The 17,883-nt window shown below is 43.2% G+C and overlaps 2 protein-coding genes across 5 annotated transcripts in view; one reads left to right on the top strand and one right to left on the bottom strand.

Annotated features, from left to right (window-relative positions):
* Window positions 1–2,625: 2,625 nt before the first annotated feature.
* Window positions 2,626–12,910, top strand: LOC115139553 (protein disulfide-isomerase A6-like). 3 transcript variants are annotated; one of them, XM_029677078.2, is made up of 12 exons: window positions 2,626–2,718; window positions 3,198–3,342; window positions 3,899–3,956; window positions 4,302–4,428; window positions 4,719–4,825; window positions 5,743–5,991; window positions 6,231–6,371; window positions 10,474–10,558; window positions 10,723–10,795; window positions 10,936–11,094; window positions 11,377–11,473; window positions 11,865–12,910. In XM_029677078.2, the coding sequence occupies exons 1-12, from the start codon at window positions 2,670–2,672 to the stop codon at window positions 11,934–11,936; spliced, it is 1,362 nt and encodes a 453-aa protein (XP_029532938.1). In that variant the 5' UTR covers window positions 2,626–2,669; the 3' UTR covers window positions 11,937–12,910. The 3 variants fall into 3 exon arrangements, with proteins under 3 accessions (XP_029532938.1, XP_029532940.1, XP_029532941.1); XM_029677080.2 differs by having other exon boundaries at window positions 2,628–2,718; window positions 3,201–3,342; XM_029677081.2 differs by lacking the exon at window positions 2,626–2,718 and adding an exon at window positions 2,793–2,973 and having other exon boundaries at window positions 3,201–3,342.
* Window positions 12,589–17,883, bottom strand: part of LOC115139554 (hippocalcin-like protein 1) — a 26,546-nt gene continuing 21,251 nt past the window's right edge. For both annotated transcript variants that reach the window (XM_029677082.2, XM_065026434.1), the window contains exon 4: window positions 12,589–14,279. In XM_029677082.2, coding sequence (XP_029532942.1) covers window positions 14,188–14,279 — 92 coding nt within the window. In that variant the 3' untranslated portion in view covers window positions 12,589–14,187. The remainder of the gene's footprint in view (window positions 14,280–17,883) is intronic.

The following is a 17,883-nucleotide window of genomic DNA, read 5'->3' as shown; positions in this document are numbered from 1 at the left end:
CCATAGTTTGTACACCTCAATTGTCAGTAGAAATCACATTTGTTTAACCAAGTCAGCCATATCAGCTATGTTTTTCTAAAAGACAGTAAATGTGGCTGAATGAACTGTAGCAGTGGTAAGGTGTTGGGACGGCTGTGGGACTCTGCTGTTGGGACAGCTTTATGTAGGCCCTAACATTTTGTGGGCACCGTTTGTCACCGTTATAGTGAAATTAATGTATTGTTTAGTGTTGTTGCTTTGCTGGCATGCATCCCACATTTTCTTTTGCCTCACCAATATTTATAAACTAAAATCGACCCTGCTCTTCCCTTTCATCTACACTAATTGAAGTGGATTTAACAAGTGACAGCAATAAGGGATCATAGCTTTCACCTGTATTCAACTGGTCAGTCTATGTCATGGAAAGAGCAGGTGTTGTTAATGTTTTTTACACTGTGTATATTTCATACAATATACAGCCAAAATATTGGGCTCCAGGAAACAGCAGAGGGAGCACCCCCCTATCCACATGGATGGGACATCGATGGGACAGTAGTGGAGAGGGTAGTACGTTTTAAGTTCCTCGGCGTACACATCAAGGACACACTGAATTGGTCCACCCACACAGACAGCGTCGTGAAGAAGGCGCAGCAGCGCCTCTTCAACCTCAGGAGGCTGAAGAAATTTGGCTTGTCACCAAAAGCACTCACAAACTTCTACAGATGCACAATCGAGAGCATCCTGTTGGGCTGTCTCACCGTCTGGTACGGCAACTGCTCCGCCCACAACCGTAAGGCTCTCCAGAGGGTAATGAGGTCTGCACAACGCATCACCGGGGGCAAACTACCTGCCCTCCAGGACACCTACACCACCCGATGTCACAGGAAAGCCATAAAGATCATCAAGAACAACAACCACCCGAGCCACTGCCTGTTCACCCCGCTATCATCCAGAAGGCGAGGTCAGTACAGGTGCATCAAAGCAGGGACCGAGAGGCTGAAAAACAGCTTCTATCTCAAGGCCATCAGACTGTTAAACAGCCACCACTAACATTGAGTGGCTGCTGCCAACACACTGACTCAACTCCAGCCACTTTAATAATGGGAATTGATGAAAATTGATGTAAAATATATCACTAGCCACTTTAAACAATGTTACTTAATACCCTACATTACTCATCTCATATGTATATGTATATACTGTACTCTATATCATCTACTGCATTTTTATGTAATACATGTATCACTAGCCACTTTAAACTATGCCACTTTGTTTACATACCCTACATTACTCATCTCATATGTACAGTGGGGCAAAAAAAGTATTTAGTCAGCCACCAATTCTGCAAGTTCTCCCACTTAAAAAGATGAGAGGCCTGTAAATTTCATCATAGGTACACTTCAACTATGACAGACAAAATGAGAGAAAGAAATACAGAAAATCACATTGTAGGATTTTTAATGAATTTATTTGCAAATTATGGTGGAAAATAAGTATTTGGTCACCTACAAACAAGCAAGATTTCTGGCTCTCACAGACCTTCTTTAAGAGGCTCCTCTGTCCTCCACTCGTTACCTGTATTAATGGCACCTGTTTGAACTTGTTATCAGTATAAAAGACACCTGTCCACAACCTCAAACAGTCACACTACAAACTCCACTATGGCCAAGCCCAAAGAGCTGTCAAAGGACACCAGAAACTTTTTTGCCCCACTGTATATACTGTACTCGATACCATCTACTGCATCTTCCCTATGCCGTTCTGTACCATCACTCATTCATATATCTTTATGTACATATTCTTTATCCCTTTACACTTTTGTGTATAAGGTAGTAGTATTGGAATTGTTAGATTAGATTACTCGTTGGTTATTACTGCATTGTCGTAACTAGATGCACAAGCATTTCGCTACACTCGCATTAACATCTGCTAACCATGTGTATGTGACAAATACATTTGATTTGAACTAGTAGTAGTAGGCTACATGATCTGTGTCATTGTGCATGAATGTGTCTTTCTCTGTGGTTTTCTTCCTACCCTGACTGCACCACAGAAGATGATGTCATTTGTCACAGACATAAAAAGCACTCGAACCAGCAGAACCAGAAATTTTAGCAAATAAGTCAGTTAATTTCACACATTTAGCAGCATCATCCTTAAGCACTTTTTTGGTGCATCACCTTTCCATTTTCCGGTTTTGACTGAGTGACTGGCAGAATCAAAGCGGGTTTCATTCTCTTTGATGATGGGTGTTTTACTTTTAATGTGAATTAACGTTTTTTTATATATATTTTTGACCAGCCCACCTTAATAGAAGATGGTCCGGCCCTTCTGGCATTTGCCAGAATTGCCAGACCGCCAATGCTTGAAAATGGTTTTCGCAGATCAGGAGGCTCCTTGCTCCCCACAGCCCCAAATCGAAATCTATGCACTGTATTGTGACGTTTTATTGATAACGGCATATGCAGCAAACTAATAAAAATGATTGTATTAAATTACTTGCACTGGTAGCATTTTGGCAAAGCAAGCGTCTTCCTTCCTTAAAAAAAAATGATTTTCCTTCCTTTTCCCCCCCTGTTGGTAAAAACTACACGGCGAGTTCTGATTGGACGTGGAGCGGCACAGCCTGCGGAGAACCAATCAGCGTGGGCCACGGTAATATTTTGTCGCCCTCTCTTCTAGCGCTGCGCATGACAAGAAATTGGAGAGGTGCACAGAGAACCATGAGACTTTTACTTGGTAAGAAAGTCGAAACAGCTTGTGTTCGGATGTTTTTGTATTATAACTAGGTTAATATCATGGTGGCCATAATACGATGTGTGCAAGATTGCTTACGTTAGCTAGCTATTGAATCAGGTTACAGTTTGCTTCACTGTAGCTAACCATATGCATGTTCGTGGCCTTGTAAACAAAACAGTAATGACAGCTACAGGATGGCCTAAAAGACGACCAGCAAAATGAATACCTGGTGACGGCTCAAACAGCTCCTGTATTGTAAGCTAACTAACTAGTTAAATGGTTATTTGCAGTTTGGCTTGATGTGCCAACTTTTGTAGCGCTAGCTACCTATGCCAACTAGCTAGCTAGATAGATAGATAGATATTTTTTTCTGCTGAACTGTAGACAATGGAATTGTGCTGTTGTGTTAGTTTGCTTATGTATGCAATATGACAATGTGAACAGACGCATCTCACATTCAGCTCCTTCCTATTTCCCAGCAGCTCTGTTGGGGTGTTCCCTGGTCTTTATGGTCCAAGGCTTCTACTCTGCTAGCGATGATGTGGTTGAACTCAACCCCTCCAACTTCAACCGGGAGGTTCTTCAGAGCGACAGCCTATGGCTCATCGAATTTTACGCACCTTGGTGAGTGGTCAAGTCTTCCCTGGGCCCAATGAAATACTGAGAACTTGCTCGAGATTGAAATTGTCACCAAGCAGTAGTTAGTGTTGTACGTAATCTCCTTATCCCAATATCCTGTCAAGTAGGGATAACCAAAACTGTAGACCTGGGGCGCATTCAGGAGGGTGTAACATTAGAAAATGTTTAGATAGAAATGTCTGGTGTAGAATGGATTACATTGTCTGTCAGGCAGAATAGGGAATTGTGTCAATTACATTTCTGCAGCTTTCTGATCACGGCACCTCACTGAATACCCCCCAGTTTATAAGGGTCAATTATGACAATGATAAAGAAGTTGATATATTAGTAAACCGATATTCCCTTTGACATGATCTTGAAGCCACTGCACGCATCCTGTCTCAACAAACATCTGTTGCAGGTCTATGCAAAACCAGAATTACTCACTATCCCTCCGATTGTTATGAAAGTCTTTGCATGGGATTTGTGTAGACTTCACTTTGTCGATTTTATGAGGCTGTGTGTAGTCTGGTGCCTCAGACTTAACTGTTTCCCTCCACAGGTGTGGCCACTGCCAGAGTCTGACTGCTGACTGGAAGAAAACAGCTACAGCCTTGAAGGTAAACTGCACATTTGTTATTGCAGTGTTATGACACTGTCTTTTGGTTTAATTACACCAAAATGAGATCAACTTAAGATGTTTTATTACAGTGCTATGTCACTAGAGACATAGACTACACATTACTACAGGTCATTCCACATACAGTGATCACAGCTGTGCAGGACAATTTGATCACTAACTGAATTCACAATAAGCAGAGTGTACCTTTTCATGACAACTTTGTGAGATTGCTATGGCCTGGGTGAATATCTTTATAGTTTTGAGTACAAAACAAATGGAACTCACTAGCACTCTATGAGCTATACCAATGACAGTAACCTCTCGCTTTTTTCTCTTCCCTCAGGGGATTGTTAAGATCGGTGCGGTGGACGCCGACCAGCACAACTCCCTGGGTGGTCAGTACAGTGTCAGAGGCTTCCCCACCATCAAGATCTTTGGTGCCAATAAGAACAAGCCAGACGATTACCAAGGTACGTCTAATAGCTTTTCAATTAAAAAATAAATAAATCTGCATTTCTTATTGGTTCAGGTAGTCCCTCCCTGTTTCAGTCCAATTTTCTTCCTTTTTGTGCCTAATGAACACAACCCTGGGTTTGTATTCATTAGTGCACACCCATAGCAAAAAGTTTTGCAATGGAAAACAAAAACGAGTTCAGTTTATCATCCCTATTTTGGTTTTTATTTTGGTGTCTAGTGTAGTGGTTTTCAAACTGTGGGGTGTTTAGGAAACTGGTGTTAATAATCTTTCTCCCTCCCTCAGGTGGGCGCAATAGCCAGGCCATTGTGGACGGGGCCCTTAATGCTCTTCACACTCTGGTGAAGGACAGGATGAGTGGCAGGTCGGGTGGCTCTGACTACAGTAGACAGGTAACTACTACTTACACCTAGGCTGGGTCATGTTAAGTAGGAAGAAAATGTTTAGAAATGGGGAGGTACTATCTGATCTCGTCCAATAAATACAGATAGTTTTTCCCGTTACAAAACGTTTTGCTACGTTGTACCCTATTGCACATGACTCCAGTGTCCTACAACATTTATCCACCTGTTGAAAGAATTTTAAAATGACAGTGTGGGTTTTAAGAATCATGTCAAGTCTCTTTTTGTTGAAACATACAGTGCCCTCTGTAATGATTTGGACAGTGATACATTTGTTGTTTTGGCTCTGCACTTCAGATTTGAAATGATACAATGACTATGAGGGTAAAGTGCAGAATGTCAGCTTTAATTTGAGGGTATTTTCATCCATATCGGATGAACCGTATAGAAATTACAGCACTGTCCCCCACCCCCCATTGTGTCATTTTGGAGTCACTATTATTGTAAATAAATAAAGGTATAAAAAAAATAAGAATAGATGTTTCTAAACACAACCAAAACAAACAGCAAATGCATTTAACGAGATTGTAGAGTCAGTCACAAGCTTGATGTAATTGTTGCGTGCTAGGAATATGGGACCAAATACTACACTTTTGACTACTTTAATACACATATTTGAATTTGTCCCAATTCTTTTGTTCCCCTAAAATTGGGGGATTATGTACAAAAAGTTCTGTAATTTCTAAATGATTCACTTGTATATGGATGAAAATACCCTCAAATTAAAGCTGACAGTCTGCACTTTAACCTTAGTCATTGTGTCAGTTGAAATCCAAAGTGCTGGAGTACAGAGCCAAAACAACAACAACGTGTCCCTGTCCCAATAATTACGGAAGGCACTGTATATTTTGAGCAGAGTGTAAGCGGTGCGTCTAAGTTAACGTATTTTCGTGGTTGTCTTTCTCTAGAGTGGTGGTGGTGGCAGCGGCAGTAAGAAAGATGTTGTGGAGCTGACCGACGACAACTTTGACCGGCTGGTTCTGAACAGTGGTGAAGTGTGGCTAGTGGAGTTCTTTGCCCCCTGGTGTGGCCACTGCAAGAGCCTGGAGCCTGAGTGGGCGGCTGCAGCCTCGGCCGTCAAGGAGCAGACCAAGGACAAGGTCCACCTTGGAGCAGTGGATGCCACCGTGCACCAAGGTCTGGCCAGCCGCTATGGGGTGAGCAGAAAACACCCACCAAAACATCACACCAGTCAGCCTTACCACAGATGAGCCGTGCACCACTGTCTGTTCATCTGTACACAACAGCAGAAAGTTTAGATGGAATGAAAGATCTAGAAATTAAGGAATCACGTTCGCCTATTCATGACATCTCTATCGGCAATGTTCCACCAAGTTTGCCAACTGAATGTGGCCATGGACTGAGGTTTGTCCTGTTTCTCTCTCCGTATCTGCAGATCCGTGGATTTCCCACCATTAAGATCTTCAAGAAGGGGGAGGAGCCTGAGGACTACCAGGGGGGGAGGACCCGAGGTGACATCATTGCCGGGGCTCTGGACTTGTTCTCCGACAATGCAGCTCCTCCGGAGTTGCTCGAGGTTCGTGTCTGCGAGTCCGTGTCTGCATGTACAATAAGTAAATTTATTCTGATGGAGAGCATAAAAACAAATGTATATGTTTTTTTCATTCCTCCACAATTTCGTGATTATGATCTTGTCTCATCGCTGCAACTCTCCAATGGGCTCGAAGGTCGAGGCGAAGGTCGAGTCATGCGTCCTCCGAAAAATCATGACCCGCCAAACTGGGCTTCTTAACTTGTTATGGCTGCAATCCCGATATCGGGATAAGTGTCATCAACAACCGCTGAATAGCATAGTGCTACATTCAATAAATATTACTACAAATATTTATATTCATGAAATCACAAGTGCAATATAGGAAAACACAGCTTAGCCTTTTGTTAATCTACCTGTCGTGTCAGATTTTGAAATTATGCTTTTCAGCGAAAGCAATCCAAGCGTTTGTGTAAATTGATCGATCGCACTACAAAACATTAAGTACACTTAGCATCAGGAAGCTTGGTCGCGAAAGTTAGAAAAGCAATCAAATTAATCGTTTACCTTTGATCTTCGGATGTTTTTACTCACGAGACTCCCAGTTACACAACAAATGTTCCGTTTGTTCCATAAAGATGATTTTTATATCCAAAATACCTCCGTTTGTTTGTCGCGTTATGTTCAGAAATCCACAGGAAAGAGCGGTCACGACAACGCAGACGAAAATTCCAAATAGTTTCTATAATGTCCACAAACATGTCAAATGTTTTTTTATAATCAATCCTCAGGTTGTTTTTAAAATATATAATCGATAATATATCAACCGCAAATGTCTTTCACAGTAGGAGAGGGGAAGACAATGGCTGTCCAAATTCTGTTGCGCGAGCAAAACTCATGTGACCACTTGACGCGATGTTATCGTTCTGGCTCACTTTTCAAAATAAAAGCCTGAAACTGTGTCTGAAGACTGTTGACACCTTGAGGAAGCGATAAGAAAAGGAATCTGGTTCATATCCCTTTAAATCCAGCAGAGGCTATGGAACATGGAGTTTTCAAAATAGAAGCCACTTCCTGTTTTGATTTTCCTCAGGGTTTCGCCTGCAATATCAGTTCTGTTATACTCACAGACAATATTTTTGACAGTTTTGGAAACTTTAGTGTTTTCTATCCAATACTAATAATACTATGAATATATTAGCAACTGAGACTGAGGAGCTGGCTGTTTACAATGGGCACCTTTTCATCCAAGCTACTCAATACTGCCCCTGCAGCCATAAAAAGTTATCTCGCTTAACCCGGAAGCCTGCCGCATCAATGTATCGGAGAAAACAACTGATGACGGAAGTCAGCCTGCAGGCGCACTGCCCACCACAAGGAGTCGCTAGAGTGTGATGAGCCAAGTAAAGCCCCCGGCACCTGTCTAAGGATCATGCTTTTTAATCAGTTTCTTGATATACCACACCTGTCAGGTGGATGGTTTATCTTGGCAAAGGAGAAATTCTCACTAACAGGGATGTAAGCACGTTGTGTACAATGCTTTTTGTGCATTCAGAACATTTCTGGGATCTTTAATTTCAGCTCATGAAACATGGGATCAACACTTTACATGTTGCATTTATATTATTGTTCAGTATATAAATCTAAACACGAGGCCTATAGGCTATGCCTACGCTGCGTTGTATGCCATTGCCTCATGAGTAAATTCTGAGCTGAAAACATTGTAGGGTATTCTGTTAAAACAACTACAGCCTATGCGCACGTTGTAATCAAAATTATAATCTTAATTGGTGATTTCAAACTATTCTTTTGTGAGGTGCAACCGGGACCAGTAAATGGTGGGATCGATAAACCAGAATTGGAGAGGATCCTACATAATTGTTTAAATCTCCATATTTTGAAACATATATTTTTTAGGGGGTAGATCAGCTTTAATATTGCAGATTGTGCCTTCCATTAATGTCATTTTCTGCATCATTCCCAATCCCCCATATATAAAAAATATAAAAATAGATTGTCCTTTATTTTTTTCCCTTAACCCTACCACCCTTTTGGGAACATTTTGGCTGCACAGTCAATTACAATGGCAATGGACAGAGTTGTAGATAAGATAATAGTATGTTCTCCACTGTTCAACAAGAATAGCCTATGCATCTTGTTGTTGACGCCAATCACAAGTCATCAAAGTGCCACTACAGTCATTTTGTAATTATTTTTTATTTTTTCACCTTTATTTAACCAGGTAGGTCAGTTGAGAACAAGTTCTCATTTACAACTGCGACCTGGCCAAGATAAAGTAAAGCAGTTCGACACATACAACAACAGTTACACATGGAATAAACAAACATACAGTCATTAATACAATAGAAAAAGTCTATATACAGTGTGTGCAAATGAGGTAGGAAAAGGGAGGTAAGGCAATAAATAGGCCATGGTGGCGACATAATTACAATATAGCAATTAAACACTGGAGTGATAGATGTGCAGAAGATGAATGTGCAAGTAGAGATACTGGGGTGCAAAGTAGCAAGATAAATACAGTATGGGGATGAGGTAGTTATGGCTGTGTACAGGTGCAGTGATCTGTGAGCTGCTCTGGCAGCTGGTGCTTAAAGCTAGTGCGGGAGATATGACTTTCCGGCTTCAGTGATTTTTGCAGTTCGTTTCAGTCATTGGCAGCAGAGAACTGGAAGAAAAGGCGGCCAAAGGAAGAATTGGCTTTTGGGGTGACCAGTGAGATATACCTGCTGGAGTGCGTGAAACGGGTGGGTGCTGCTATGGTGACCAGTGAGCTGACATAAGGCGGGGCTTTACCTAGCAGAGACTTGTAGATGACCTGCAGCCAGTGGGTTTGGCAACAAGTATGAAATGAGGGCCAACCAACGAGAGCGGAGAGGTCGCAGTGGTGGGTAATATGTGGGGCTTTGGTGACAAAACAGATGGCACTGTGATAGACTGCATCCAATTTGTTGAGTAGAGTGTTGGAGGCTATTTTGTAAATTACATCGTCGAAGTTGAGGATCGGTGGGATGGTCAGTTTTACGAGGGTATGTTTGGCTGCATGAGTGAAGGATGCTTTGTTGCAAAATAGTAAGCCGATTCTAGATTTTAATTTGGATTGGAGATGCTTAATGTGAGTCTGGAAGGAGAGTTTACAGTGTAACCAGACACCTAGGTATTTGTAGTTGTCTACATATTCTAAGTCAGAACCGTTCAGAGTAGTGATGCTGGATGGGTGGGTAGGTGTGGGCAGCGATCGGTTGAAGAGTATGCATTTAGTTTTGCTTGCATTTATGAGCAGTTGGAGGCCACGGAAAGAGTTGTATGGCATTGAAGCTCGTCTGGAGGTTAGTTAACTTCATTGGGATAGGAGGCAGCATTTTCACTTTTGTATGAAAAGCGTGCCCAGAGTAAACTGCCTGCTACTCAGTCCCAGATGCTAATATATGCATATTATTAGTAGTATTGGATAGAAAACACTCTGACGTTTCTAAAACTGTTTGAATGATGTCTGTGAGTGTAACAGAACTCATATGGCAGGCAGAAATCTGAGAAAAAATCCAACCCGGAAGTGGGAAATCTGAGGTTTGTAGTTTTTCAACACGGCCCCTATTGAAGATAGGGGGATATTGGTCATCTTGCACTTCCTAAGGATTCCACTAGATGTCAACAGTCTTTAGAATGTTGTTTCAGGCTTCTACTGTGAAGGGGGGCTGAATGAGAGGGGAATGAGTCAGAGGTATGCCAGCAGCCAAGAGCTTGTGACGCGCGGTCATGTGAAGGTTTCCTCGCGTTCCATTGCTTTTCTACAGACAAAGGAATTCTCCGGTTGGGACATTATTGAAGATTTATGTTAAAAACATCCTAAAGATTGATTCTATACTTCGTTTGATATGTTTCTACGACCAGTAATATAACTTTTTGGACTTTATGTCCGACCTTTCTGCTGGAAATGCACGCACGTTTGGATTTGTTTACCAAACGCCCTAACAAAAGGAGGTATATGGACATAAATTATGAACTTTATCGAACAAATCAAACATTTTTTGTGGAACTGGGATTCCTGGGAACTGGGATTCTTAACTTTGACGTTTAGTGTGTTTTTCTTCTAACAGACAGTTTCTGAATGTGTGTGTGTGACTCTCAGATCCTTAATGCAGATGTCCTGAAGAAGACCTGCGATGATTACCAGCTCTGTGTCATTGCTGTGCTGCCCCACATCCTGGACACAGGTTAGATGGAACTACTCTCTTCAGTTAGTCCCCTGATCACGTTCATGCTTTTATTCTCAGGCTGTTTGATATGGCACGTGGCGTTTTACCTCATGACGGTTCATTGATTTTTGCCGTTTTGGATCTGTACAAAACTGACCTGTCCCTTTCTTGACTCGTTGCAGGTGCAGCAGGCAGGAATGGCTACCTGGAGGTGATGATGAAGATGGCAGAGAAGTACAAGAAGAAGATGTGGGGGTCAGTATATAGAAAGAGCCTGCATTTGAACACTTCACCAACTGAGCAGACCGACTGATATACAAGTTATTTTATCCTATGTTAGTACTCAATAGGATTTGTGGATTAGCCGATTAGCAATGCAAGTCTTCTCTCTCTAGCTGGCTGTGGACTGAGGCTGGTGTTCAGATGGAGCTGGAAGCGTCACTGGGCATTGGAGGGTTCGGCTACCCTGCCATGGCGGCCATCAACGCCCGCAAGATGAAGTTCGCCCTGCTCAAGGGCTCGTTCAGCGAGACTGGCATTCACGAGTTCCTCAGGTAGGGGTGCCCATTTAGTGTTTTACACAGTATAGTATAGACCATGGATGCATCCTAAATGGCACCCTATTCCCTATATAATGCACTACTTTAATAGTGCCTATAAAGGGAATAGGGTGCCATTTGGGACGTAGCCCATACCCAACCCTCTTCCTGGAGAGCTACTGGGTCACAAAGGCTTTTGCTCCAACTTGATTCAGCTAATTAGGGTCCTGGTGAGCAGCTAATCAGATGTGGTACACTATCATTCTAAGGAATCTTTTCTCTTTTTTTTTTTTTTAGGGATCTGTCCGTAGGCCGCGGCTCCACTGCTACCGTCGGGGGCGGGGCTTTGCCTAATATCAACTCTGTGGAAGCCTGGGACGGCAAAGACGGAGAGGTGAGTGGGAGTGGTCAAAGGTCACAGGGTGTATGTGATCCTCCGAGGTCCTCGTACCATAATACAGTTTTGGCTGGACTAGGTGATTTGAGCTTTTACCCAAATCTTGCCTCGGGCCAGTTCATGACGATGTAACGTTACAGAACATCCAGATAGAGATAGTGTAGAACCAATATGATGGTATGTCCAAGAGAATAGTTTCACCCCACTGAATACACCACAGGGTCTTATTCATTTGTGCACATCATTGGGAATATTTGGGAACAGAATAAGTTGTGCAAAAAAGTTAACCCCTCCCAGTTTTGGTTCGCTTTCTTACGTTTGGTTTCTAATGAATATGTTATTGTTTGCTCAATCCTCTCTCTCCCTCTCGCTCCTCTTTTATCCCCAGCTTCCCGTGGAGGATGACTACGACCTGAGTGACGTGGACCTAGACGACAACTTTGGCAAGAATGAGTTGTGAGCCCAGCGTTCCGGTTTGACGACATCTTGTCTGTCTGGTCTACCTCGTTGTGGCCAGTCTCTCCTCTCCCGTGGAGCAAGTTGGAGACTGGGTCGCCCTGTTACTGAAATATCCCAGAAGATAAAATAAATTTAAGAGAGTGTGGCCCTGTTGAGAAATGCAATCTTCCCTCTGTTTCCTTCAGGTTAACACAGATCTATAAGCAATTAGAGAGGTGTTAGGAAGCTTACCACCCGTTTACTTTCATCAGTCCAACAAATTCAGATCTGTGAGTACTTCAAAGAAGGTTGGAAAGACTCAAGGATGCATTGCTGAAGTAATTGAACCACAGGAGGCTGCTGAGGAGAGGTTGGCTCATAATAATAGCTGTAACGTTACAACCATGTGTTTGATTTCGATACCATTCGACTTCTAACGTTCCAACCATTACTGTGAACCCGTCCTCCAAGTTAGATGCCACCAACCTCCTGTGAATTGAATCAGAAAGTCACCTGCAGCTTCTCACATCGGCCGATTTCCACTGCTTAGATATTGCAACGCCTGGATAGGTAAAATACTTATGAGCTGTCGATGTCCGTAAGACTCCGCCTCACAGACCTGCTGAATATTAGTCACTGCATTAATTATGCAGGCCCTACCTTTTTGGAAAGAGTTGAGGGTTTTCTGGATATGGCTGTCCAGTTGGAACATTCCTTTCTGCAACCGTCCCCTCTTCCTTGTTTCGCCACTCTGACGTCAAGCTAATCAGACATGGTTGTATTCGATTTCACTTTCATGCCCGGCCTGATGTGACTATATATATATATTTGGGGGATTTAGTTGTCGTATTTTTATTTTATTCTGTCGGTGACTGTGCAGGACAAAGGGCAATACCGCGGGACTTCTTGTTTTTCTTACAAAACTTTATTTAGATTGTGTGAAAACAAAATTACATTTTTGTTACAAAATAAAAAGAGAATACTGTTTCATCATTATTTATGTATGTGTATTCTGTGTTGGGAATTGACCAGCTTCACTGTCAATATATTTTTAGCTAGGAACACAAAATAATTGAGTTTCTCACTTTAACAATGTACCATTGCTGTAGCACAGGTATTTTGAAAAATATTTTTTTATGGCCCCCAACTGTACTGGTAGTTCCAGTGTATTAAAACCATCTTTTGCAGATACTGGTTTGTTTAACTCCACAGGGATAGAGGTCATTCACAGCCATGGCCGTAGTGAATCTCTAACCCTGAAACTAGACTGCAAAGGTTGCATATGTTTTTCGGACTTTAGTCGCCTGTAATGGACACGCTAGCTACAGAAACCATAGAAGCAGCATTTCACCGAGGCTTGTGTTGCATAATCTCTTTACAGTACAAGTCTACTTCTAGCACAAAGATGTGTGTCTGAGAAGTGAACAACTGATAGTTGCTTATGTTTTTTTTCCCTCTTCTGATGCTTCTGGTGGAGCAAGCTTAAAAACAACGCTAAGGGAACGCACACATTTGCAGTGTAGTCTTCAGGGTGCGTATCCCCAGGGTTTCCTTATTGGAAATTAGTTTATCCTTTGGAGTTAAACAAACCAGTGACTGCAAAAGATGACAAGATACTGGTTTTAGTACACTGGAACTGCCTGTACAGTTGGGGGCAATAAAAAAAGTAAATTGTTGAAATACCTGTACATTGTGAAAAACTCTTGTTCCTAGCTAATATTACAATAAGACTCAGGATGGTTAATATACAAAATATTAGTTTTAGTTGATTTCTTCTTACCGTAACACGTCCATAATACATACAAGTGTAATACATTCAGTACAAATATTAAGATTATTAAGCACTTCACTTTGACTGAAGTAAGGCAAGTAAAAATAAAACCATAAGCATTTAAACATTTGCAAGGAAATGTAAGAGTCTTATCAGTGGTACTGTGGATGCAGAATGGGATGTTTCATAACGGAAAACATTATTCGCTGTAGGAAGCATTTTTCAGACCGCTGCATTGGCATATGGGAAACTGCTAGTTTGGTCTCAGATCTGTTTGCATGGAGTTGACAAGAAAGCACAAACAGATCTGGGATCAGGCTAGGGAACTACTGCTAATGTAAACAATAATACATGGAATAAGGTATTAGTGTTGTAATGACAACTGAACCTCTTTCTTGTGTGAACTGTGTGGTTGTATGTGTTGGATGGGGGATGATACAGGGTCCATCTGTCCGCTTTCCTGTGTTCGGGACTGTGTGTGGTTGTCCATTTGTCTTCATAACTAGCGAGAGGTTCCCTGGTCAGATTGCAGGAGCCGGACGATGGAAGGGTCACTCTTGGCACCTTTGATGAACTCCTCCAGAGAGAGTTTGCCTGCATTCCAGAAGAGACCCCGAGTTAGCAACACACAATAGACTATGGACATCAATCTCATTTTGCATAGCTACAGGCAGAATATTTTGAAAGAGGACACCAGAAATGTCATATAAGAGCCCAAGTGAAATACCCATTCAAGACAATGTGGGGCAAAAAATGTACAGTGGGGCAAAAAAGTATTTAGTCAGCCACCAAAGTTCTCCCACTTAAAAAGATGAGAGAGGCCTGTAATTTTCATCATAGGTACACTTCAACTATGACACAAAATGAGAGAAAGAAATACAGAAAATCACATTGTAGGATTTTTAATGAATTTATTTGCAAATTATGGTGGAAAATAAGCATTTGGTCACCTACAAACAAGCAAGATTTCTGGCTCTCATAGACCTGTAACTTCTTTAAGAGGCTCCTCTGTCCTCCACTCGTTACCTGTATTAATGGCACCTGTTTGAACTTGTTATCAGTATAAAAGACACCTGTCCACAACCTCAAACAGTCACACTCCAAACTCCACTATGGCCAAGACCAAAGAGCTGTCAAAGGACACCAGAAACAAAATTGTAGACCTGCACCAGGCTGGGAAGACTTCATCTGCAATAGGTAAGCAGCTTGGTTTGAAGAAATCAACTGTGGGAGGAATTATTAGGAAATGGAAGACATACAAGACCACTGATAATCTCCCTCGATCTGGGGCTCCACGCAAGATCTCACCCTGTGGGGTCAAAATGATCACAAGAACAGTGAGCAAAAATCCCAGAACCACACGGGGGGACCTAGTGAATGACCTGCAGAGAGCTGGGACCAAAGTAACAAAGCCTACCATCAGCAAGGGCATTGAAGATGAAACGTGGCTGGGTCTTTCAGCATGACAATGATCCCAAACACACCGCCCGGGCAACGAAGGAGTGGCTTCGTAAGAAGCATTTCAAGGTCCTGGAGTGGCCTAGTCAGTCTCCAGATCTCAACCCCATAGAAAATCTTCGGAGGGAGTTGAAAGTCTGTGTTGCCCAGCAACAGCCCCAAAACATCACTGCATGGAGGAATGGGCCAAAATACCAGCAACAGTGTGTGAAAACGTTGTGAAGACTTACAGAAGACGTTTGACCTCTGTCATTGCCAACAAGTATTGATATAAACTTTTGTTATTGACCAAATACTTATTTTACACCATAATTTGCAAATAAATTAATTAAAAATTCTGTCATAGTTGAAGTGTACCTATAATGAAAATTACAGGCCTCTCATCTTTTTAAGTGGGAGAACTTGCACAATTGGTGGCTGACTAAATACTTTTTTGCCCCACTGTATAGGCTTGGGGTTTTGACAGTGGACTCAAGTTTACACTGTAAATTCAGTGCCACTAAGTTCCAGCTCGGGAATAACGGGTAATAACTATGTATTTACTAGGTAATTAGCTAGTACACCTTGAGTGGCCTAGTTACAGGATGCACCGGAGCTCCATTGAGTCTCATAGCTAAGGGTCTGAATACTTATGTAAATAAGCTATCTGTTTTTTATTTTTAATACATTTCCAAACATTTCTAAAAACCTGTTTACGCTTTGTCATTATGGGGTGTTGTGTGTAGATTTGAGGAAAATGTTTAATCAATTTTAGAATAAGGCTGTCACGTAACAAAATACTTTCTGAATACTTTCCAAATGCACTGTATGTCCTTGTAAAATGACACAAAATTGCTATGGCGTGACAAAGCCCAGTTGTCATTATTAGCTTTATTTACATTTACATTTAAGTCATTTAGCAGACGCTCTTATCCAGAGCGACTTACAAATTGGTGCGTTCACCTTAAGACATCCAGTGGAACAGCCACTTTACAATAGTGCATCTAAATCTTTTAAGGGGGGTGAGAAGGATTACTTTATCCTATCCTAGGTATTCCTGAAAGAGGTGGGGTTTCAGGTGTCTCCGGAAGGTGGTGATTGACTCCGCTGTCCTGGCGTCGTGAGGGAGTTTGTTCCACCATTGGGGGGCCAGAGCAGCGAACAGTTTTGACTGGGCTGCGCGGGAACTGTACTTCCTCAGTGGTAGGGAGGCGAGCAGGCCAGAGGTGGATGAACGCAGTGCCCTTGTTTGGGTGTAGGGCCTGATCAGAGCCTGGAGGTACTGAGGTGCCGTTCCCCTCACAGCTCCGTGACAGGCAAGCACCATGGTCTTGTAGCGGATGCGAGCTTCAACTGGAAGCCAGTGGAGAGAGCGGAGGAGCGGGGTGACGTGAGAGAACTTGGGAAGGTTGAACACCAGACGGGCTGCGGCGTTCTGGATGAGTTGTAGGGGTTTAATGGCACAGGCAGGGAGCCCAGCCAACAGCGAGTTGCAGTAATCCAGACGGGAGATGACAAGTGCCTGGATTAGGACCTGCGCTGCTTCCTGTGTGAGGCAGGGTCGTACTCTGCGGATGTTGTAGAGCATGAACCTACAAGAACGGGCCACCGCCTTGATGTTAGTTGAGAACGACAGGGTGTTGTCCAGGATCACGCCAAGGTTCTTAGCGCTCTGGGAGGAGGACACAATGGAGTTGTCAACCGTGATGGCGAGATCATGGAACGGGCAGTCCTTCCCCGGGAGGAAGAGCAGCTCCGTCTTGCCGAGGTTCAGCTTGAGGTGGTGATCCGTCATCCACACTGATATGTCTGCCAGACATGCAGAGATGCGATTCGCCACCTGGTCATCAGAAGGGGGAAAGGAGAAGATTAATTGTGTGTCGTCTGCATAGCAATGATAGGAGAGACCATGTGAGGTTATGACAGAGCCAAGTGACTTGGTGTATAGCGAGAATAGGAGAGGGCCTAGAACAGAGCCCTGGGGACGCCAGTGGTGAGAGCGCGTGGTGAGGAGACAGATTCTCGCCACGCCACCTGGTAGGAGCGACCTGTCAGGTAGGACGCAATCAAGCGTGGGCCGCGCCGGAGATGCCCAACTCGGAGAGGGTGGAGAGGAGGATCTGATGGTTCACAGTATCGAAGGCAGCCGATAGGTCTAGAAGGATGAGAGCAGAGGAGAGAGAGTTAGCTTTAGCAGTGCGGAGGGCCTCCGTGATACAGAGAAGAGCAGTCTCAGTTGAATGACTAGTCTTGAAACCTGACTGATTTGGATCAAGAAGGTCATTCTGAGAGAGATAGCGGGAGAGCTGGCCAAGGACGGCACGTTCAAGAGTTTTGGAGAGAAAAGAAAGAAGGGATACTGGTCTGTAGTTGTTGACATCGGAGGGATCGAGTGTAGGTTTTTTCAGAAGGGGTGCAACTCTCGCTCTCTTGAAGACAGAAGGGACGTAGCCAGCGGTCAGGGATGAGTTGATGAGCGAGGTGAGGTAAGGGAGAAGGTCTCCGGAAATGGTCTGGAGAAGAGAGGAGGGAATAGGGTCAAGCGGGCAGGTTGTTGGGCGGCCGGCCGTCACAAGACGCGAGATTTCATCTGGAGAGAGAGGGAGAAAGAGGTCAGAGCACAGGGTAGGGCAGTGTGAGCAGAACCAGCGGTGTCGTTTGACTTAGCAAACGAGGATCGGATGTCGTCGACCTTCTTTTCAAAATGGTTGACGAAGTCATCTGCAGAGAGGGAGGAGGGGGGGGAGGAGGATTCAGGAGG

The sequence above is a fragment of the Oncorhynchus nerka genome, linkage group LG13, assembly GCF_034236695.1.
Source record: "Oncorhynchus nerka isolate Pitt River linkage group LG13, Oner_Uvic_2.0, whole genome shotgun sequence".
Classification (NCBI taxonomy): Eukaryota; Metazoa; Chordata; class Actinopteri; order Salmoniformes; family Salmonidae; genus Oncorhynchus; species Oncorhynchus nerka.
This window is presented reverse-complemented; position numbering and strand designations above follow the sequence as displayed.